The 24,856-nt window shown below is 40.9% G+C and overlaps 1 protein-coding gene across 11 annotated transcripts in view; it reads right to left on the bottom strand.

The window, feature by feature from the left end:
- Positions 1 to 1,870: 1,870 nt before the first annotated feature.
- Positions 1,871 to 24,856, bottom strand: part of TTC3 (tetratricopeptide repeat domain 3) — a 127,592-nt gene continuing 104,606 nt past the window's right edge. For 10 of the 11 annotated variants that reach the window (XM_019420323.2, XM_019420325.2, XM_019420321.2 and 7 more), the window contains 11 exons: positions 23,976 to 24,115; positions 20,098 to 20,166; positions 18,576 to 18,672; positions 17,096 to 17,196; positions 14,068 to 14,158; positions 13,536 to 13,637; positions 10,530 to 10,891; positions 8,634 to 8,760; positions 8,329 to 8,463; positions 4,595 to 4,687; positions 1,871 to 3,421 (listed from right to left, as the gene is read on the bottom strand). In XM_019420323.2, the coding sequence (XP_019275868.2) occupies positions 3,356 to 3,421; positions 4,595 to 4,687; positions 8,329 to 8,463; positions 8,634 to 8,760; positions 10,530 to 10,891; positions 13,536 to 13,637; positions 14,068 to 14,158; positions 17,096 to 17,196; positions 18,576 to 18,672; positions 20,098 to 20,166; positions 23,976 to 24,115 (1,383 nt within the window). In that variant the 3' untranslated portion in view covers positions 1,871 to 3,355. The remainder of the gene's footprint in view (positions 3,422 to 4,594; positions 4,688 to 8,328; positions 8,464 to 8,633; positions 8,761 to 10,529; positions 10,892 to 13,535; positions 13,638 to 14,067; positions 14,159 to 17,095; positions 17,197 to 18,575; positions 18,673 to 20,097; positions 20,167 to 23,975; positions 24,116 to 24,856) is intronic. The other variant, XM_019420320.2, reaches the window with a different exon arrangement.

Consider the following 24,856-nt stretch of genomic DNA (forward strand, 5'->3'; position numbering starts at 1 on the left):
AGTACAAATCTCCAAAGTGAGCCAACCATAGATCTTTGGTCCTAAATCTAAACTGACCAGAAAGATGGCCTCAAAACTGCTTGCGTGTGTTGAAAGCCACAGGTTAAATTATCCTTTGTTGTATCATCACAATGTCCACAGTTATCTTTAGGTAGATTTTGGAACAAAGCTGTTATTTTCCAAATGACTTTGAGGTGATTTGATTTCTTCTGCTTTCTTGTCCACTTGATCACATTCGGCAGTCTGGGCTACACTGAGAAATTCTACTTCTTAATCTAACAAGGCCTTTCTTATACAGGACCACCAAACTCTTTCCTTGTGCAATCTCCAGGACCTAATCTTAGTAACAGTTACTAATTTCCTTTTGTCAAGTATTTATGTGCTAGGCACCTTGCTAAACACTTTACAAGAATATTATTTTTTAATAAAGTCTGTTTATTTATTTATTTATTTATTTATTTATTTATTTATTTAGAGAATCAGAACAGGGGAGAGGCAGAGAGAGAGGGAGAGAGTGAAATTCAAGTAGACTCCACACGGTCTGCACAGAGCCCAACATGGGGATCAATCTCACGAGCCATGAAGATTACGATCTGAGCCAAAATCAAGAGTCAGAAACTCAACTGACTGTGCCACCCAGGTGCCCTACAAGAATATCATTAATCTATATACCTACTTCTTCAAAGCTCTTCTTGCCACCAGAAATCACACACTTACTATCTCTTCAGCTGGAGGACAAATTTCAGAGAGTCCTGCTCTCTTGTTCACCGCTGTATCAAAACATCTAGCCCAGTGCTTAAGGTATATGGCTACATGAAGGCGGATGGCTCCTTTCAGACCATGGCAGAGTGAAGGAGAACATTAAAATGGGATCAGACATGACTGATCAATTGTTTTCATAGCTATTCTTTTAATATAGTTTGATTAAAGTTTAGAATACCTAAATGTATTTCCTATTTCTTTTACAAAGGATCGTAGTGATGTTCTTGGTCCTTTTTCTGACAGACTTTACCACCTGCTTTTTATCAGTCTCATGTAATAAGAGGAGTTTCCTCACGTACCTCACGTAGTAAGTACCAAGTACCTCGTGTGATAAGAGGAGTTTCCACCTTTGCTACTGTCTCTTCTGTTTCCCTTAATCCATTTCTCCAGAGAGGGTCATCAGATTTAAAAACTACCTAAAATAAAATAGTTCCATTGCTTCCGTGTTGTAGTGTGGCCACTCTGCCCACCTACCTCCAGTCTTAGAAATTACCTTAGAAAACATAGTAACATTTGCATTGCTGGGGCACCATTTCAGTTTTATATTAGATTACCCAATATTTATAGCATAGACGAAGCTGCTCAGCAGGGAAAAGAATGGAAGCTCTTAGGAACAGTCATTGCTTTAAGTTACATTTTATTTTTAATTAAATGCTATCAGATTAAAAACACATAGTGGTATTTCCTCAATCACCCCTTAGTGCTCACCAGAATTCTCCAACAGAGACCTTACTGCTTGGCCTTAGTAGTCCATGAATCCACAAGCGCCTCAAGGGAAAACGGATACTGAGGATTGTAATGAGAGATCGACTTGCACATTCTTATTCGTAGTCACATGAAAAGCCTTACATTAGCTCAACAGTAAATTCTATCATCTGTGTATAAACCTTCCATTCACAAATTAAATAGCCAATCTTGTGAAACTGAGTTTAGCAACCTTTATGTAGGCACAGAGCCTCATAATTTCCTAAGATCCTTGGTTAGACTCTGGACATATCATGGCTCTTCTTTTCCAACCAAAGATAACATTTGTATGTGCCTTGAGTTTTCTGGTAGAATCCTTTTAAAAAACTGACAAACGATGGACAAGCATGACAGTAAACTGATGTTATTTTAGAATGCTCTTTATTTTGAAACTTACAACAGGACATGGGTAAGGCATGTTCACAAGTATCTGTTTGATGTACAAAACGCATGTTCTCACCCTCTAGCTGCTCTTCCTTGCCTTTGTACCTGCTGCTACATACTGGTCCCTACATATCTTCCTATCTACCGTTCTCAGTTATTAAGGACATGCAGACGATGTTTCAGGGACCCACAAAGAGAATCTGCTTCAAAATACAGAGTGAGTGTCAGTGGACTAAGTCACCACGACATCAAAACTCACAGGGAACCAAGGCTGAAGAAGGTGGTGAAATCAGCTCACGAACTTGGGACTGTGAGCTTCCAGGGGAACAAAGAACACAATGAAAAACATTTTTTGACGTCTGAGAGAAATGGAATGTATCTACAATTCGTGGTTCTGCATTTACCACTGTTTATAAGTCACTAAAGCTATCTAATATTTTAACAGATTCTAATGTAGAGTTTTGTTCTCACACCACAGTACAAGAGCGCATGCATTACTCCACACAAATGTCACACATGGAGCGAGCAAAACACGGACGCCTCAGGACTGTCTACTTACACAAGTATCTCTCTGTGGTGGTGGGACAGGGAGGGGAATGACGGGGACTACTTCCCCATAGTGCCCGCTATGCATCAGACAGAGACACCCAAACACCTGTCATCACGAAGAAGGACAAATGCTGCTCCTAAGAGTAAGGTATGGAAAGAAGAAGCTCCAAGTGTAGGGTTGGGGGATGAACACGCAGCCTCAATTTTCAGGGCAAAAAAAGTCTTGGCTGACACTAATAAGAAAGTGTTTGTAACCAATTTTCAAAAATCAAATTATACCTTTAGGTGATGAAAACTAAGTCCTTTATAAATCTACCAGGGATATAAAATAATGAAATGGAAAAGCAAAATCACATGGTGTTTCCATGAAAAGGAGATTTAAATCTTTTGGTTTAAATCAGCCGATATGTTACCATTTACTACAGATTATTAAAATGTGTTTGCTTACGCCCATTTAAGTGCAGAATTTCTGAGGAAAAATGTAGGCATTTTATAAGGAATACTGACTCGTAAAAATTTTAACCGGGGGCACTTTAACAGGTCAGAATACTTACAATTCAAGTACTGCTTTGAGGTGCTCACAACACTTTCCAAAAGAAGCCTTCAGTCTCAGAGAGTACCTCTGTAAGCAGCCCCAACAATTTAGGAATGTGGTTACACATACTTTTATTAGCCACTATTTGCTATTATCAAAGTGTTTAATAAGAGCAGGGAAATTACTATCAACTATATTAAAGATTTCCATTTACCAGCGCTGTGACACACAGTGCAAAGGATCTCCAAATGTTTGCCTTTTATACCAGAAGTAATATATCGTTATTCTCCCAATTCAACAAACCAGTAAATGACTCTTCAGTGAACTGTGACTACCTACAAAAGCAGACTGGCCTCTTCCAGAAGGTGCCGGCTACTTTTCTTACAGGAGATCCTGATCAAGGCAGGCCGGGCAAGTGCTCTGCCCTTTCAGCCACTGCTTAAAGCACTGAAAATGAGAAAACAAAATCAGTCAGTGCCTTTAGGGGCACGTGGAGCCTGAGCTCTCCTGTGCTGCTCAAAGGACATGGTTAACTTCACTTCTAATTCTGATGGGGCCTGGAGCTCCCAACACTGAGGAACACAGAAGCCTACTCAAGCTAGGAGTGTGCCCCAAGCCTCAGGAACAAATAATCTCCCCTCAGGATCTGACCCATGCACTCTGGGCCTCCAACCTGACCTCAGGGGGACGGCCTTGCCCCTCGCCCCTCCACTTGCCCCACACTCCAGCTTCAGCCTTGGCATGTCAGTGCCCTGAGTTCCAGAGGTTGGCATTTTCTTGGCCCTGGGACTCACTCACCTAATAGTTAACCGATCCTCTCCTGCCTGGTCTTGGACCTTGTACACCCCACCAGCCTGCATACTGCAGCCTCGACTGGAGCCTGTCTACCCACTGTGGTCCCAAGTTGCTCGTGGACGGTGTGTTGCTGCTACCAAGCTGGGTGTGTGTGTTAAGTCTGGAAGTGCAGGCACAACACCCCTATACCTGCAGGAGACAGGCCATGCAAGAGACTACAAGCTGTCTTGACCCCACCTAGTGAATATATTGTATTTATCCCTTTTCTGAAGGGATTAATAAACAGACATGGCAGAGACCTGATCTGTTCCAGCCAGCAGCAGGGGTGCAGAATGAATGCTCACAGCAACCAAGATAACTACCTATAGATCCTGGAAGGGTACAAGCCAGAATCTCCTAGAATCAGGCACAATGGATCCAGTTAAACTTAGCTTTTCTCCTCTAAAATGTCAAACTTCCTATACTGCACGAAACTGACAAACTCTTGCACTGTGCACCTATTCAGTCATATACATAAGAAGCTACCTTCCAAGAAACTAGTATTATTTTGAATTTCAGCACCAACCAAGTTGATTGATGGAGCCGACTAGGATTGTTCTCCTCCACCCATGATGTGATGGATGGAAAGGACAGTGTGCACACCCCAGGCCTCTCTCCCTCGCCACAGCAGCAATTTTTGGAAAGGGAGACAAAGAACACTGGCTTATAAAGAAAGTGCTTTGAAACCCCAAGAAGTATTGACACCTAGAAAAAAAAGTTCCCTTTTATTTTCAAAATACTTCATAGTCAAAATTCAAGAGGAGGATGGCCGAAGAGAATTCTTACCCCTTTGTGAAACTTGTGCCCACATTTTAGTACACGCACATTTTTGGATTTGAATACCTCATGGCATATTTCACAGGAAGCTGCACCCGGTGCCTGTGGGAACAAATGTATTCCAATAATAAAGAATAACTAAATTCCTTTTTACTATATGAGCTCTTCCTACAGCGTGATAATGGTTTCAGGAATAGAACTAAGTGATTCATCACTTACACATAACTCCCTGTGCTCATCCCAACAAAGTGCCTCCTTAATGCTCGTCACCATTTAGCCCATCCCCACACCCAATACCCCACCAGTAGCCTTCAGTTGGGAACAACTCATTTTTCAACAGCGTTGAAGAAAAAATATAGACGGGGTGGTGTCTGGGTGGTTCGGTCAGTTAAGTGTCCAACTTCGGCTCAGGTCACGATCTCACAGTTCGTCAGTTCAAGCCCCATGTCGGGCTCTGCGCTGACAGCGAGGAGCCTGCTTTGGATTCTCAGCGTCCCTCTCTCTCTGCCACTCCCTTGTGCACATGCAGATGCACGTGCTTTCTCTCTCTCAAAGATAAACGTTAAAAAAAGAAAAACAAAGACATACAAAAGAAAAAATATACTTCTGAAGTTCTAATTTTCTCAGAGAAAAAAATATTTTATACGGTTGATAGATTCCCAGGAAATTACTACAAATTTCTAATTATCCCACCTCACACCTAAACTATGGTATGAACACTATAAACCAATCATTCATCTAATTATCTAACAGCTGGAGATACAAACGTAAATGATGATCCACACCATGGACTCCTGTGGGGCTGACTGAAATCACTGAAGTCCACGATCCCTGACACAAAAAGCTGGTCACGACTAACATCTGAATAAAAGCAAGTTACAAAACAGTACATATCATATAATCACATACTTAATTTTTTAAAAATAAAGAGAATGGGTGTAGAGAGAGATACCCAGGAAAGAGGCTGGAAAGATACAGAATGTGGACAAATGGTTACTTTTCGTCCAGCGAGATTTAACTTTTTTTCCTATTTTCTAAAGTTTCTATGAATGTAGATTACGTGTGCAAATCAAAACAAAACAATCTGATGGCTCATTCAGCAAACACCAAGGTCAGGGATTGTGTGGGGCGCGAGGGCACAGAGTTGAATGGGAGAGTCTCCAGCAGGGGCACACAGTCTGGTGAGCACAGACGGCATTTCTGTGACAGCAGAGCCCGAGAGGCACCCGGGACACCAGGCACAAGTTCTCCATACGACTCACAGCACCTACCCACACTGCACCAGTATTTTCCACTCCTCTTCCCCTCTAAACTCTGAGCACCCTGATGGCAGGAAGGAGCCTCATTCATCTACAACCTTAGCAACTGACAAGGAACCTGGCCCCAAACGGATTCTCCACCAACTGTCAGGCAAGTGCACGGAAGCAGCCCTGGCAGTGGGATTAAGGTCAGGGACGCAGAGGGGGGCAAAAGGCTCTGAAGACCCTGAACTGCTGAATGGGGTTTTCTGTCTCTCCTCTGACACTGACCGGGCAGATGCAGCAGAATGAGGTGTTCTAGCTCCTCTCTGTGGCCCCTGATGGGAGGGTCAGGGAAGCAACAGAGGGGTCAGTCCCGGGGAAAGGAATGGTAAGGCCTCTGCAGAGCTCAGAGCTAGATTTGGCTCAAAAACCCACAGTTAACTTGACTATTTCCTAGCATGGGAAGATCGCTACAATACATTTCTAAGTGAAAAAAAAAAAAAAAGACACAAAAAGTATGACTAAATCCACACATACACACACATACAAAAGAGTTAGAAATACCAACCTCATAATACTGGTTACCTTAGAGACTGGATTTTGGGAGGCTTTAAATGCTTTTTATTTGTGTTTCCTACTATTAACACATATTGGTTTTGTAATTTAAAAACATAAAGCAAACTACTTTTAATCCTTAAAAAACTACCCACGATGATCCAACTAAGTCCCAGTTTGAATATATTTTTTTCTTGTAAGTCAACTTTTACAACTTTATTACTATCAACATCAACTGTGAAGCAGAAAGCCATCTCTCTGCAGAAGGTGACTGCCGTCTGTCTGGGGGTGGGGCTGTCCGTGAAGATGCTCTGAGGACCTGGTTGGAGGACCACACAGCCTGTGGCCAGTCAGGGACAGCCTGGGGAGAGGGAGGCACTCCAGCCAGGCCTTGCAGGAATGTTCTGCATGCTCATAAACTTTCTCATTGGAGTTAGACACTCTGGGAACTGAGTGTATGAGGTCTGGAAAATCTCCAACGAATAGTGGAAAATGAAAATGTACGGGAGGAATAAAAACAAGTTCACAAAAAGATTCACTGCTTAGTTCGTCAGCAAACTAGTACTCTGTCCAATCATGCATCACTGACTCCACTACGGGGCCAAAATCTATTGCAATTTTGATTTCATCTAAATTCTGATACCACAGTTGGACAAAAGGGAAAAAACATGCTTTGCATCAGAATTCAATCTGGAGCCCGTGGCCTTGAGCCACGGAGGTGATGGCGTCTCTTTCAACCACACGTTTGGTCCCTGGTACGCAGTCCCGGTGTCAGCTGGGTCTGTGTGGTGAGGATTAGGGAATTACATGCTGCACACCCAGATCAAATGAGGGAATGCTGGCAAGCTGCCATCTGTGCCTCAGTTTCCTCATTACAAAGACAATTACAATGTCTTCTCAATTGAGATCATCGATGCCACAGTACTTTATAAAAAGATCTATATAAATGTAACATTCTAGAACATTTATTGTTCTAAAAGAACAATAAACATTTAAAATCTGTGTATCAAATTAAAGGCAAGTTCAGCCCATTCCAGTGTCCTACCCACCCACACCCCCTCCAGGCACTCAAGGGGAGAGGGAAGGGAAGCAGCCAGACCCTCCTGGACACACAGCTTGACCCTGGTAATTCTAATGTAGCACTTCATCCAGATAGCAACTTCAACAAGCAGGTAAGAGCTAAGCTCACAGTGTTACTAAGTGACAAAACCAAGTCTGTGTGATTCCAAAGCCCGTGGTGACACGGCATAAAATGATTCAAAAATCATTTTCCCGAACTACTCAAAATATCACATGTGATATAAAAAATTAACTTGTACTTGACTGTCTGAAGGCCCAGTTTCCACAATGTGGCTGGAACTTTCTTGGGGTAGGCGCTTCTCCCAACAGGAGCCCCAGGTTCCCATAAAAGCAGAGATGGCCTTACTGGTCACAGACTGTCCTAATGGGAAACTCAAGTACATCTAAATTTGGTTTCTAATTTTTTTTTTCAGTAGGCTCCACGCCCAACGTGGAGCTCAAACTCATGACCTTGAGATCAAGAGTCACACACTCCCCTGACTGAGCCAGCCAGGCGTCCCAGGTTTCTAATTTTAAGATCAAATAAATTAGGTCTAGAAATGAAGAGAATGGGGCTAAAATTGTTAAATTTTGTCTCCCTCTTCTTCTTCATTAAAAAAAGAAACTGAGGGGCGCCTCGGTGGCTCAGTCGGTTGGGCGTCCGACTTCAGCTCAGGTCATGACCTCACAGTCTATGAGTTCGAGCCCCACATCGGGCTCTGGGCTGACAGCTCAGAGCCTGGAGCCTGTTTTGGATTCTGTGTCTCCCTCTCTCTCTGACCCTCCCCTGCTCATGCTCTGTCTCTCTCTGTCTCAAAAATAAATAATGTTAAAAAAAAAAAAAAAAAACCCAAAAAAACCCAAACTGACCACACATACAATACTCACAGGGATATCTTCTGCCTTCTGTCCCTTGGTTTTGGGCAACGGTCCAGCAGTCAGGGAGGATGGGCCCTGGGAGGCAGTGGTCACAGTAGCAGCAGAGCTGGGCTCAGACAACCTCTTGTCCTTTCCTGAAGTTGGCTGCAGAGACAATGCGGGGAGTGAAGCAAGTTCAGTAATCCAAAAGCTTGCCCGTCTTCTGTCTTTATTGAAGTGTTCTCCACATTTTGGCTGGATGCATTTTTTTTTTTATAAATTCTTATTTTATAAATAAAGTGGACCATTTTATTGTATCTGGATGAAACACTGACCTTTTTCTTTTTCTGTTCATCTAGAATGTGTTCTGTCACTCTTTGGACAATTTCATCAATACTCAATCCTGACAGTGAGTTCTTGTTCTTGTTTCGCACTTTTTTAATAAAACCAGCAAGCTCAGTGCTAAAAAGAGAAAGTGGACACAAATGACAAGAGAAACTCAAGGTTTTCTACTGTAAAGAAATACTGTGTGCCGATATTAACAGCTAAAAGAAACCAACCAAATACATACAAACAAAATAAATTTGTAAATAATAGCAACGGTATATAAAAGCAGGGGAATCACTCTTTCCAAGCAGTTATGAAAATTCCGGTATTTCTAACTATTTATTTAACTAGAATGTCAAAGTAACAGTGTATCACTAGATCTACTTGAGATACCCATCTCTACCTAGAAACCTGACTTCCTACAGCCTGGGTATATTGTAGCTTTATGCTAAATCACTGACTGAGCAGAGAACATTGGTTCTGACTTGAAATCAACAAAATCTCTTTCTACCCAAGAGGAAATTAGATTTGCTGACTGCCTTCTTTAAAAAAATCTGACAAGGTTTTCCAAGCCTGAATTTTTCACAAGTAGCAGTGGATGGAATTAAACCATTAATCAACAGGAACTTGTTATTTGTAGCACTAATCCCTCAAATGTTTTAACTTTCAGAAAATTAGGATGCATTTCTACTTGGTGGTGTAAACGCTCCCAAATTTAGTCAGGATTGCAAACAATTTATTTCTAAGGTACTTTGGCTAATTACAACTTGAGTATTTTTACAATTGGCATGGGAACTGCTATTGAGAGAACTTAAAATGTTTCTCAAACTTGGGCAGGGCTAAATATGCCCATGTGCATATACCTGTTTTCAAATAAGAAGGGCTCTGCCAACAGATGCAAAACATTAATTCTGCTCAATCATAATTTAACCACTACTTTGCTTCAACCGTGTAATTTCAAAACCTGTAACTAATATCAAAGACAGAAATAACATGGAACAGGGCACAGAGGGTCATCCAGGGATGTGCATTCCTCTTTTCCTAGCTGTATCCCAGAGACACTGCCTTTCCTTCTCTCCTGGCTGAGACAAGGAATACTTCTCCTCCTTCATACCAACCCAGACAGCAAGGCCAGAGGCTGGAGGTGGAAACACTGGCTGAGATAAAGCAGCGCTCCCCACCCTCAGAGGACCCTCTGTAACACACCCACAACCCTGATTCACTATCAGATTACATCTAGTCTTTCGGACCTCACACCTCTAACAAATCAGAGGTGTCGAGCAAGGTCTAAGTTGCTGCCACTTTCCTGGCTATGTGGTATTTCTTTGCCTAAATGATATAAAACTAGTGTTTTGCAGTTTTTTGTTTTTGTTTTTTAATGTTTATTTTGAGAGAGTGAGAGAAAAGACAGCAGGGGAGGGGCAGAGAGAAAGGGTGACAGAGAATCCCAAGCAGGCTCTGCAGCTGTCAGCACAGAGCCCGACATGAGGCTTGGACTCACGAACCGTGAGATCATGACCTGAGCTGAAACCAAGAGTCGGATGCTTAAGCAACTGAGCCACCCAGGTGCTTCTACAGTTTTATTTTCATTTAGGGGTTCCATAACTAGGACTAGAGCATGTTAATGATCTCATCAAAATCTAAGCAAATTGCTCTGGGTTCTGATGAGTATGGAGTAACCAGTGTTCAGTGTTTTCAATCTAGATATGTGCATCAAAAGGTTGGTTTGAAAATGCTCACCTCCATGTTTACAAAAAAGGGAAGAAATGTAGCACCTGTCTTTTTGAAAGAACGATTATGGAGTTGTTTCCACCTCAGCCCTTAACTGGCCAAAATGTTATCTGATCAGGAAACCTCAGTTCATTAAGATATTTAACAGAGTCACAGACAATTTATAGCCGTACCTGTTGTAACATGGGAATACCACTGACAGGTGCTCAATAATACTATTGAACGGCTTTTTTGGAGACTGGCTTGACCGAGTAGCACGTCCTGGTAGTTTCTGATCAGCCACAAGGCTTTGTTTTGACAGAGTTTCCTGGCCCGTGCTCTTACACTCTGGCAGCTGGGTGACTCCAGGCTGACAGGAGAGCGATCCCGACAATGGAGGAGAGGAAGCCCCCACTGGGCCATCGCTGGCGGAGACCAGACTTGAATCCTTGGGACCTGTTGTTTGGTTTCCAGTCCCACGATCTGCAGAAGTGCTGGCAGCGGCAGTTCCGTGATCGTCATGGCTTGAAGACTCGGGAAGTAACTTAGGAGGAATCTGGGAAGAACACACTACAGTCGTTGGATCACTAAGAGAAACATCTGTGGACAAACACTGACGAATAAGCACGACTATAATAAACCTGGGTGCTCAAGTGCATGGGGAACTTGACTCCAATGAATTAAATGTTTTTGTTTTTAAAAAACTGCTGGTCGCCTTCACTTTAAAATGAGCTTCTCTGGGCTCTGCACTGCTGGCCTCCCTCTCCCTCTCTGGAGCTCCTTCTCAGCTCTCCCTGCAGTGCTTACACCTGTTTGTGCCTTAATGTGGACGCTCAGTTCCTTATGCTGTTGGGGGAGGGGGGTGCATCTCCAGCCCCTGCTACACCCTCTCCCCAGGACATTTCACACTCTCTTATGCCTCAGAGACTACGTGCTAGGTACTAATAACGCCCGCTTTTTACAAGATCCTAGTCTAGAATATTTGCCTGAGATCCAAACCTGCAAATTCAAACTCCCTTATTAGGCAAATCCACTGGGTGATTCCAAGGACACTTAAACTCAGTGTCTCCAAAAGCAGGCTCAGCTTGGTCTCTGACCCTGCTCTCCCTCCAACCCCACAACCACTCTCTGATCCATGACATGGCTGGTGACAGTGAGCCCCTCTGCCACTTCATACTGTGGGCAAGCTGACAGCCATCAGGAACAGCGCCAAGTCGTCTCCTTACTTGAAACCTGCATTGGGTTCTTAGTGACCTCAGGAAAAGTCAAACTGCTGAACACATCTTACAGAACAAAGTTCCCTTCGTTCTGGCCCTTGGGTACTTTTATAATATTTCTCACCAAAGCCCCCCTCTGTCATACTAAACTTCTTTTATATCCATGAAAGAAGTGTTCCCTATTTTCCTAGCCTCCAAATATGCTGTTTCTTCCATTTGAACACTCTGACCCTCCAAATATCACACCATCCACCCCTCCTCAAACACACACCCATGTCCTCCTTTTGCCTGGTTAATTCCTATTCCAGATCTCTGACTCACTGAGACCTCCAACAGGGAATCTTCTGCTGAGGTCTGGACCTCTTCGTTAGGTTAGTGCCTCCTAATTTATGCTGCTATAGCATTTTATGCTCCTATGAAAAACCTTGGCACACTTTACTTGTAATTATGGGCTTAACATCTCTCTTTTCCCAAACCCATATGTCCTTTGAGGGAAGAGACTGCATCCAATCTTCATCACCACTAAATACCCAATGAATGAATGGGGGAGAAATGACACACAAAGTTAATGGTTTTTAGGGTAATATTTATTTACTCAAGTGCCTGGCACCCTACAAGTTCCCAAGGTTTTGGGTATTAAAATTTTTTTGTGTGTTTATAAAATTACATAAGCTAGAACTAAAAGTTAGTAGTGAATATGCTGTTGAGATCTCACATTTTTTCCCCTTCCATGTCTGCCATGAAAGCTTGGAAACACTATAAATGATACGTGAGCTTTAATTCTACATAAAACTCTACTTCTTACTCAGTTCAATGGAGAAAAAAATGTTTTTCTATGGAGAGAAGAAACTTTGGAACTCAATAGAATATTTTACTCAGTTCAAGGTGGCTGACTTTTAACATTTTAAACACAGTTTTGGCAGACGAAACCACAAGTTGAATGCTTACTGTGCAAAGTACTGGCAAGCCAAAGCCTTTCGAGATCAGGCTCCTGTGTGCAGGGAGCCTGTCACCTCAGTTAAGGAGACTGAGCGCATGTGACAGAAGGGCTACGGGGTGAGGGGCAAATGAGGGCCGCCTTGACCAGGCTTTCAGGTACAGACACAATGCCAAGAGTGAGGCTAGTGCTCCAGGCTGGAGGACAGTTTAGGCAAAGGTCTAGCAGTAGCAGGAAGGTGCAAATCAGGAGCTAAGGAAAATAGTCTCCTTACAGCAGACTACTTCACAAACAGGTTTTAATGTTGTGCCAAAATATTCTGAAACCACCTCTAATCAACTCTTGAATAGAGTCCTTCTTTAAATTCTTACAGTCTGATCTCCTTTGGGCTTCAGCCATTTTAGTATTGGCTGAGCGTCTGCTCTGTGTCTAAAGAAGCAGTATGCACCCCAGAAGACAATAAAGTGATACCTGGTATAGCCATTTTTAAAGTCCACAATATCAAATTCATGTTTTTCTTTACTGTGCTGCATAGTTTAAAATATAAAGACAGGTTTGGCAGTCACTATTATTCAAAAGATTTTTTAGCAAATACCTCAAAATAGCAGTAAACTATGACAGACCTAACCAACAAAACCTTTGTATGTCTCTGTGTTTGATGAGGACACAGATCTGAATTTTGGTCTTATGCCCACAAGTATCCAGGAATAAGACTAACTCTGAGGTGGTGTCAGTAGAGAGAGCTGGTCTAAACCACAGGCACCTGCTCCTCTTAGATTATTCGTTCAAATGCAGAGAACATGCCAGCATCCAGAAAAGAAAGCAGATGTACCAGCCCTGTGTTCACTTCAGTCCTGTCCTTAGACACTGATGTAGAAAGACTCCTCTTCCATTTATGTAAGAATGTTTACTATCCAGCTTGAAATGTTAACCAGTAGCACCAATAATGAAAACATTAAGGCAATCTCCCAGAATACAAACAATAAAAAATTACTTGGGCCCAAATAAGGAAGAAATTGTGGTGACAGAAGCTGTGACAGACTTACTGTGCTACAGACAGGAAGTGAAAGGTCAGGAATCTGCACTCTAGAAAGTTCACTGAGCCGAGAGCCATTTTTAATTGCTTGAATTTGTTCTTCAAATTGAGACTGTAGGTAGAAGGAAAAGTGTTAAGTTTTTCTAATAAATTCCCAGGGAAATATCACAATTGTCAATTAATACTTTTTTCCTTACTATATATTTACAAATGGTCAACAATTTTCCAGGAAATATAACAGAGATGCAAGGTATCAGAACAATTATTTCTTGTAAGGAAAGAAACTCAAAATGAGACCTCATTAATCAGAATGTTCTAAAGCCTTATCAAATGGAACTTCTCTAATCTTATCAATTAAGGGCAGAGTTTAAGACAGTTAATTAAGAAAACAGCATTACTTTCAGGAAAAACTCTTCTTAATAATTACAATAAAAAATATATATTATCTTTAACAGCTCAAAAAAGAAAGAGTTTCAATGACACTAGCCTCTCCTGAGAACTATAATCATCTAGGTTTTGACAGAAAATATTTTGTAACTTACCTTTGCTTTCTCAATTTCTTTTCCAACTTTACAAAGAAATGATTCCCATGAATGTACATCAGACTCCGTATCAGGATATGCTGCAGAATCACTGAAAAAGCAGAGAACCATGAAACCATTTAATGTTTACTTTAGAAATGTTTTAAAAGTTAAAAGCACTGAAGTGTAAATGACAACATTTAAACACGACAGAAAGATGTATTTCACATGACCACACACACACACACACACACACACACACACCAAAACCTATTTTTAAATTATTTTATTTTATTTTATTTTACATTTATTTATTTTTGAGAGACAGAGCACAAGTGGGGAGGAGCAGAGAGAGAAGGTGACAGAATCTGAAGCAGGCTCCAGGCTCTGAGCTGTCAGCACAGAGCCTGCGGCGGAGTTTAAACTCATAAACAGTGAGATCATGACCTGAACCGAGTCGGATGCTTAACTGACTGAGCCACCCAGGCGCCCCTCCAAAACCTATTTTTAAAGAATTATGTATCTTATAGACTCACCACTAGAAACAATTTAGGAAATATTAATTGTTTAACCCAAACCCCTAAGCTGGTGGACAGAGAGCAAACATTCTCCTTAATTTTAATTTCTTTCCCTAAATTTGAAGATTTGACCATTTTTCACTTATTTGTGTTTAACATCAAAGGGTGTTTTTACACTAAAAAAAATTATAAGGCAGCCTGGAACACTTGAAACATTCCAATAAAACCCACATCGTTATTGTAAAATAAAGAGTAGGGCCTGACACACTGGTAAGTTATACCTCCACACCTTTATTGAAAGTGACAAACAAGCTTTCCAACTCCTAACTGGGAAGATCAATAACACTATGAATTTGTGATTGTGTCAGCTCTCTTTACACATCTTTTTTTTTTTTTGTTTATTTATTAATTTTGAGAGACTGAGAGTGAGCACACACACGTGAGTCGGGGAGGGGCAGAGAGAGAGGGAGAGAGAGAGAGAATGCCAAGCAGGATCTGTGCTGTTGATGGGGAGCCTGATGTGGGGCTCGATCTCACGAACCTTGAATCTTTTTAAAAAAAAATTTTTTTTTAACGTTTATTTATTTTTGAGACAGAGAGAGACAGAGCATGAACAGGGGAGGGTCAGAGAGAGAGGGAGACACAGAATCTGAAACAGGCTCCAGGCTCTGAGCTGTCAGCACAGAGCCCGACGTGGAGCTTGAACTCATGAACCGCGAGATCATGACCTGAGCCGAAGTTGGACGTTTAACCGACTGAGCCACCCAGGCGCCCCACAAACCTTGAATATTGACCTGAGTTGAAACCAAAAGCCAGACACTTAACTGACTGAGCACCCAGTTTTCTTTACACATCTTAAAGAAAACCCAGAACATTTCCTTTTACATCTTTTCTCTTTTGCTATCCTTTGGTGGAATGGGAGAGTTAGCAGGGCATCCCTAAGAAAGAAGCTACGTGTCCTATGAGATTTAATAAGGAAGTCGACACTGTCAGATGACAGGAGGTCTGAGATCTCTGTTTCTCAGAGGCACCATAGTGCACGAGGTCAAACACTGGCCTTTCAGAGCCCCTGGGCCTCCACTTCAGCTGCACTAGTCTTATAACCCGAATCAGCGTCTTAGTTTTCCTCTCATTAGAAAGGTTTTCTCATGTGAAAAAAAACTAAATCTTGAAAAATGAAGAAATAACAACACATCCAAACTTTTCCCCGTGACCCACAGAACCTGTGGTTCAACACCGAGGGTTTGAAATGTAAGGCAAAAAGCACAGGGAAGGATGAAAAACCTGACTGTGGAATGATAAAAAGACCAGATGAAAAATAATCCCTTGTGTGAAAATCCACACAGAATAGTGCTAGAGACTAGACTGAGGAAGACCCTCTAGAATTCCCAGGTAAACCTTATTCCAAAATCAAAGCTAAACCAACAAAAACAGGTAAAGATTATGAGAGTTGAAAAAATGACCATAGGTGAGTATCTTCTGAAGTGACATTTCCATACTCTATCATTAAGACTGTTAAGTGATTGTTCTTACAGAAGGTAATTGTTTAAAAAGCTTGAAGATGTGATCTTCACTCCAGAAATTTATTGCATGGAAATGATTAATAACGTGCATAAAAATGCGGCTACAAGGAAACTCACTGAAATGCAGCTTTTCTTAACAGAGTGTGCAAAGAACCCAACTATGCACCACCACAGTGGGGTTTAATAAATCATGACACATTTGTATGCTGGAATACTATCCAACTTTTCAAAATTAGGTTAGAGAAATGTCATTATTGATACGAAAGGAAGTTTCCTTTACATCACTTAGTAAAAAAAAAAAAAAAAAAAAATATATATATACATATATATATATTTTCTTTTTTTCAGATACTTAATGGTTTCTTCTAAAATACTAATTAGTTACACATTAATTAAGAATTATCGGGGCGCCTGGGTGGCTCAGTCGGTTAAGCGTCCGACTTCAGCTCAGGTCACGATCTCACGGTCCGTGAGTTCGAGCCCCGCGTTGGGCTCTGGGCTGATGGCTCAGAGCCTGGAGCCTGCCCCCAATTCTGTGTCTCCCTCTCTCTCTGCTCCTCCCCTGTTCATGCTCTGTCTCTCTCTGTCTCAAAAATAAATAAAAAAACGTTAAGAATTATGGATAATCAGGGAGTTTGGGTGGCTCAACAGGTTAAGCATCCGACTCGATTTTGGCTCAGGTCATGATCTCATGGTTCGTGGGACTAAACCCTACATCAGGCTCTGTGCTGACAGTGAGGAGCCTGCTTGGGGTTCTCTCTCTCCCTCTGTTCCTCCCCTACTCTGTCTCTCAAAAATAAATAAATAAACATTAAAAAAAGAATTATGGATAATCGTTATCAGTTTGGTTTGTATATTTTGATTTTTCTACAACTGAACATGTATTGATGTATAACTATTAAAAATAAAATGGTCCTGAATAATGTAATGACTTTTTTGTCAAATCAGCTCTAATGTGGATTTCCTACACGACATGCTGGGAAGCACACCCGTGACACCACACAGTACCTGCTCAGGAGCTTCAGGTACTTCAGATACGCTTCTGCTTGTGATTCCATGATCTGTAATTTGTACACTTCTGTCTCCTTCCAGTTTTCAAGCACAGATACCTACCATTAGATTAGATAACAATGAAGTATTTTCAAACAGTGAAACTGAAACTATCTTAAGGTTGTTAAAACATAAACATTCTAAGCCACTTTCAAGTTTCTCCTTAAATGACAGATGATGACAGAAGCACTAGAACTTGCTTATGTGGTAATTCACAAAAGTCAACATGAATTAATTCAAAGTTTTGGATTTGAAAACAGAATAACATAATGGCAGGAAAATTATTTTACCTTACAGAGTACTTTTCTCAGATACTAAACTTTCCACATGGCTTACTGCTTAAGCCATGTACAAACACAGAGCCAGGTTCCCTGCATGTATATGCCTGATGAGCATTATCTGTGGTCCTGTACCTGGTAAGCAGAGGGCCAGGGGCCTGCACAATTACCCCCAGGCTGCACGCTATCAAATTTAAAGGCCTCAGAGAAGCTGTTCTCAGTATGAGCTTCAAAAGCCTCTGGGGAATGTTTTTTGGTTTTCCCACAAGCCTATGGGCCATTTTTGTAAGAGGCACTGCGAGAAATATAGAACTGCTTTCTTTTAATACAGGTGTCAGTAACCTTCACAGGGCCCACCAGGCAGAAGGGCTGGCCAAATCGTGGTAAATGGGACCTGACCAAGCTCATAAATATACAAGCAGGCATAGGACTCATAAAATATAGGCACTTGAGCTTTTCTTTCCCCATCCTTTCCTTAGGAGCAGCTGCATAGTCAATATTTAATCAGAAGTCCCATGTCTGTGGACTATATAAGCTAAGTCTTTTTTTTTTTTAATTTCCCAGAATAATCATAGATATATATACCAACAAGTAGTATTTCTTCTCAATTGAGAAAACAAAGACAACCATGTTTTGGGAACTCAATAAAATACAGCCAGAGGTCATTATTTTGATTTTTGTCTCAGTAGTATCTCAAATAGTATGTGGACATTGGTATATATTCTTCTGAGGAAAGAAGAGAGCATATTCTTTTTTTTTTTTGAGAGTATATTCTTAATGAGTGGATTATTTTCAAGTTCCTCTTCTAGTAGTGACTATTATGGTTGGCTACTTCATGGCACACCACTTGATTACAGATGATGAAGCCATTCTAAGGTACAGCATGGAAAACGACTGAATTATAAAAATAAGGAAAGCAGACTGCAAAATGTGGTGTTCGCTTTGAGTACAGCTATGTAATATCATGTAAGCACAAGGGTAAAACATTAAAAAGTGACATGCATGGAAAAAAGTAGCTATTTCTGGGATGTAGGACTCTGGGTGAGAGGCTATCCGTCAGACTCCACACTTTTCAGCAATGTTGTTATGCCTCACATGCAGTTAAACACAAAGCAAACAATCTCGCCACATCTGTCCGTCACCAAGTGTCCCAGGCTCACCTCTGCAGCCACTGCTCTTTGAAGACTCTCTTCATAATTCTCTTTCCCTTTCTTTATGCACTCTTCTATTTTCATTTTCTCACTTGTAAATGTATCACTGCAAATGTTAATGAGAAAAAACTTCTTGAAAAAGAAAAAAACAGTGAGATAACTAAAGGCTTAAGCCAGGTTAGCTTTGAAATCATGACACAGAAAGACTCACATAACTTCTTAGTGTCTGACACACAGATTCACTCATATGTGCTTTTTGCACTTCACAAATGATCAAAGGAACATATAAGATTTAAAAGTTGAGTGTTTGGTGGAAATGCTGAGAAGCTGGTTCATCACTTTTACCAGGGCAGGTGGACTACAACGTATCTGGCTACAGAACATCCCTCATGCTTCCAGTCAGGAAATTCTATTTTGACACACATTATATGACAAAGAAATCATCCAAAGGAAAAAAGTGATCTCTACAAAGTAATCACGGCAATATGTGTATAAGGGCTTAAAAAAAAAAAGGCCATGAATCATGATGCGAATGGAAATGTCTATGCGAAACAATAGTCAACGAAAAATGCAGAACACAACTGCTTCACTAATGAATATATTGACTACCCGTAGGTAAAAACATTATATCCATTAACAAAGCTTAAAACTTTTTATAGGTTCATAATAAAAATCTGTCATCTTTAATAAACTTAGAATTGTAGAACCACCACCATAATAAAGTTGAGATTGTTATCTTAAGTAACACAAAAGAAAAGTTTTAAAAACACATTTTTAGGGGCGCCTGGGTGGCTCAGTTGGTTAAGCATCTGACCCTTGATTTTGGCTCAGGTCATGATCTTGTTGTCCATGAGACTGAACCCCACGTCGGGCTCAGTGCAGAGTGAGGAGCCTATTGGGACTTTCTTTCTCTTTCTCTCTCTCCCCCTCTCCCTATCCCCCATCCCAACTCAGGAGCACGTGTGTTCTCTGTTAAAATAAATAAATAAACTTGAAAAATAAAATCTTAAAAAAAAATCCACATTTTTAGTTTCAGGAGACTTCAAAGGAAAAGAACAGTTAATCAACAATAATAAATTCAGGATTAAAAAAAAAATTTTTTTAATTGTTTATTTTTTGAGAGACACAGAGCATGAGTGGGGGAGGGGCAGAGAGCAGGAGACACAGAATCTGAAGCAGGCTCCAGGCTCTGAGCCATCAGCACAGAGCCCGACTCAAGGCTCGAACCCATGAACTGCTGAAGTAGGACACCTAACTGACTGAGCCACCCAGGCACCCCAAATAAAATTCAGGATTTTTATACTGACAATGTAAAATAAAAGTAGTAGGAACATCATAAAATAAAAATACTCAAAGAATAATTTTATTTAAACCTTAATTTAAAGAATAAAATAGAAACAGAAATAAAAGAGACACATAATTATTTAAAAGAAACAGACAAGCCACAATAGATTTAGAAGCCTAGTGTGCTGGTGCCTCTGGGTATTAAAAGTATAAGATAATAGTAAAAGCAAACATAAACTTAATTTGCCTGATTTCGAGGGACTGATCCAGAAGTAATTCATGTTCCTTATCCTTTCCATCATTTTTCTGGGTATATCTATGGAAGAAAATCACCAAATTTTAATTAATTTTCAAGGATATTTAAAAACACAATCCCACATAGTAAATTCTACTTACTTTGATGCAAACATTTCTTGATTTTGTAAACTTCTACATTTTGATTTAATTTCTATTATCTTCTAAATAGGCAAAGAATCTGGGTCATTTTCCTTTTACACCTAAAGGACAGAAATCTTGTCTTCACCCTAGGTCATATGCTTGCAGTGTAGACAACACCTTATCTCCGTTCACTTCAAGGAGCACTTCCAGGTGATTCCACATGACCCAGAGGAGCATCGGTGTTGTCTATCATCATCAGTATAACCAGTGGCTCTCATTCAAAATGAAAACAGCCTTCTCATCTTTAAAATAGGACTTACAGGGGTGCCTGGGTGGCTCATTTGATTAAACATCCGACTTGCCGCTCGGGTCAAGATCTTGTAGTTCATGAGTTTGAGCCCTGTGTCAGGTTCTGCGCTGACAGCTCAGAACCTGGAGTCTGCTGTGGATTGTATGTCTCCCTCTCTCTCTCTGCCCCTCCCCCACTTGCCCGAGCTCTCTCTCTCTCAAAAAGAAATACAGCCTAGTTAACACACACACATATCCGGTCTAACACCCTGCAAAACGAAGTGTATATATCTTTCTAAAACTTTTTAATTTTTTAAAAATGTTTACTTCTGAGACAGAGACACTGCACGAGTACAAGAGGGGCAGAGAGACAGGGAGATACAGAATCTGAAGGAGGCTCCAGGCTCTGAGCTCAGCACAGAGACTGATGCAGGGCTCAAACTCATGAACTGTGAGATCATCACCTGAACTGAAGCTGGACACCCAACTGACTGAGCCAGGCACCCCGAATTTTTTTTTAAAGCTTATTTTTGAGAGAGAGAGAGAGAATGAATGAACGAGTGGGGGAGGGGCAGAGAGAGGGAGACAAAGAATCCAAAGCAGGCTTCAGGCTCTGAGCTGTCAGCACAGAGACCAACACAGGGCTCAAACTCATGAACTGGGAGAACGTGACTTGAGGCAAAGTCAGAGGCTTAACCTACTGAACCACCCACGTGCCCCAACCAACTTGAATTAAAATAATGACTAAAAAGTAACCCAGCAAGATCAAATTTCAAGGGTGGGTGCTTGGGGAGGGGATCTGCATATGAAAAGACCTGAACTGGCATGCCAGAATGTAAACCCAAGGTATTTTGATTACAAAACCATTTTCTTTTTAAATTTTAAAACTTCCTGCAAAACAGGAAGTACAGTTGGCCCTTGAACAACACAAGTCTGAACTGTGTAGTGCATATATACAGATTTTTTTTTTTGATACAGTATAATACTAAAAATGTACTTTCTCTTCTTTCTTTTCACTTAAAGTTTATTTTCGAGAGACAGAGAGTGCAAGTGGGGGAGGGGCAGAGAGCAAGAGAATCCCAAGCAGGTTCTGAGCTGTCAGCTCAGAGCCCGATGTGGGGCCCAAACTCAAAAACTGTGAGATCATGACCTGAGCCAAAATCAAGAGTCTGATGCTTAACCAACTGAACCACCTAGGTGCCCCTTCCTTATGACTTTCTTAGTAAATTTGTTTTCTCTAGTTTACCAAGAATTATGGCATATAATACATATACAAAATATGTGTTAATTGTGTTATCAGTGAGGCTTCCAGTTAACAGTAGGCTATTAGTAGCTAAGTTTTGGAGGAGTCAAAAGTTACATGTTGGGGGTCAGCATCCCTAAACCCCCACATTGTTCTAGGGTCAACTGCTTAATTATACAATTATTCTCCTGCTCAGAGTTTTGCTTCAAAAGTTAAGACTACATAAAACTTTTAATATAAAAAGAGGCTTTACTTTAAAATCCAGATATAAAATTTAGATTTATATCATTTACAAAGTGCAAAAAGCCAAGCACATAAAGAAGCCTGTAGCTTATCTTTAAACTGGGACAGAAAAAAGGAAAACATGTATTAATAAAGTGGAAAAAATTAATAAAAACTTTATTCCTCAACAGAAATGGATTTTTATGCTAGCACACACAAAAAATTTTCTTATCATTATTAGCCTCGTTTATTTTGTCTAGCTTAACAGTAAATCTGAATTGAGCATACAAAAATCTATGTTAAATACAAATATTCCTGAATTTTTGAATAACTTAACTACTGACATGCTCAAATATTGAGAGGGATATGTGCCAAGACCCCCACTGGATGCCTGAAACCATGGACTGTAACAAACCCAGGTTTTTTCCTATATATACATACCTACGATAAAGTTCAAGTTATAAATTAGGCACAGTAAGAGATTAACAGCAATAACTAATAATAAATAAGAACAATTATACTGTAATGAATGTTATGTATGAGTGTGGTCTCTCTCTCAATGTATCTTATCTTACTACACTGTCCCCAGCCTTCCTTGATGATGTGAAATGACAAGATGCCTGTGTGATATGATGAGGTGAGGCAGGTGACACAGCACTAGGCGACTACTGACCCTCCGACAATATGTCAGAAGGGGAATCATCTGAGCTTGACTGCCGCTGATCACAGGTAACTGAAACCGTGAAAAATGAACCTATGGATGGGGTGGGGGGTACTGTACAGAGCTTTGCAGACGTTATCATTTCCACACATGTGTTCTGATGGAACTACTCTGAGCCTACTCAAAATGACAAGACATAGGCGGTGTTTTATAGTTCATCATTCTTGGAAGGATTACCTAAAAACCATCCGAATTTAATGCCAGCAAGACTCACGATGAAGTCGTCGATCCTATGGCATGGCAAATGGATGTCCTGAAAGGTGAGAATGGTAGCGTGGCCCCCGTGAACCATGCCTCCCCTTCTTCATGCCCTTAAATCTCCAGTAGGCCTGCCGCTTGCTTTTCACAACAGAATGTGGTGGAAGTAATGCTCTGATGGTTCTGAGCCTGAACCTTCAAGAGGCATGGCAGCTTCTGCTCCCGTACCCTTGGGAGCCCTTTGCCACCACATATGAAGCCTGGCTACCGTGTTGGAGACCACCTGGATAGACCATACCGATAAAAGTCACATGAAGAGGCTACATGGAAAGGGAGCAGCCGTGAAACTACACGGAGAGAAAAAGCCAGGACATCCCAGCATCCATCCCAGCTGAGCCCAGCCCCAGCCAATTCCCTGCCACGTGAAGACCAGCAGAACAGCCCAGTGGAACTCAGACCAGGTTCCAAGATCATGATCACATAAAATGGCTGTTAATGTAAGCCACCAAGTTTGAGTGTTTTGTTACACAGTGGTAGGTAACAATTAAGCTGAGGAATCATGTGATATGTCACCAACTAGGGAAGAGAGGGGTTAGGAATGGATCACAGAGAATCTTAAACTTGGCCCATCTGACAACTGTATTACCTGTATGCATTACCAAATCCTTCATACCACAAGACCAAATTTTAGTAATTTAAAGGCTCAGGATGAAAGCAATTATAAATAATCATCACAGAATCTTAGTGCAGGAAAGAACCTTAGATCTAGACTAAGCCCCTCACTTTATACACAAGGAAAAAAATGGGGCAAAGGTAATGTTCACAGTAAGGGGTGGTGTCCCGACTAGAAGGAAGTCAGCTCTTTGCTCATTCATAGTCCCACTTGATTGGCAAACATGGTAGTTTTACGAAAAATTTCAGGTAAGTCCCCACAGAACGTTCTCTAAAATGAGATGAAAACAGTATTTAAATTTGTACTTTACCTGATAGTCTGAAACTGAATATCAAAAATGTTAAAATAACAACAAAAAAGCCCCAATAATAAAAAATCACTGCCTTTCAATTGTTAACTTACGTTTCGTTGGCATTTAGAACCTTTTTCATTTTCTTCTTCAGTGCTTTTAGATTTTCTTGGATTTCTTTTTTCTCTTGTTGCCATTTTTTAATTTCCTTTTCCAAATCTTCAAGGAACCAATCTAATTCTGTCTTTGATATCTGAAAACATTTTTAGAAAGCACTTAAATAAACAGGAAGATTTACTTAAAAAAAAAAAAAAAAAGCCCCAAAGACCAGAATTGTGGTGGTGCATTAGTTCAATCAATAACTCCAGTTTAGCAGAGCACACTTAGGACCTGGGCTGAGCCTGGGATACAGAATCATATGACACACAGCCTTGGGCCTCACTTGTCCTCACCGAATCAGGCTGGGGGGAGGCTGTCAAACAAAAAGGCACAGAGGCATGATAGACTATCTGGTATTTGGGAAGGGCTTCTTAAAAACAGTGATTTCTGATTTCTGTCTTTAAAGATGAGATGCCATGTGGAGAATAGATCCCAAACAGTAGGAATAGTGAGGCAGAAGGATAAAAGAGTAAGACACGTACAAATGAAAGCAAGAGGCACTACGTGGCTGGAGTACGAGGTGGACATATGGAAGGCAGGGCAGGGAGAATGGTACCCGAGATGACTTGGGTTCAAATTATAAAGGGGCTTGTGAGTAATGCTAAGGAGGGTGGACTTTAGCCGGTAGATAACACGGAGCCAGTGAAGACTCTTAAGCAAGGTAGTGAGATGAGTAGATTCTGGTTTTAGAAAAATAAGCGAAAGACGCAGAGATGGATTAAGAATGGGTAAGAGGGAAAAAAAAAACCCAAAAAAGAATAGGTAAGAGGCCATATGAAAGCGGTAGACCAAATCAGTGGCCTTCATATTTTCTTGACTGTGACCCCAAACAACA

This window comes from Panthera pardus, unplaced genomic scaffold, assembly GCF_024362965.1.
Source record: "Panthera pardus isolate Hobbes unplaced genomic scaffold, ASM2436296v1 HiC_scaffold_16, whole genome shotgun sequence".
NCBI lineage: Eukaryota > Metazoa > Chordata > Mammalia > Carnivora > Felidae > Panthera > Panthera pardus.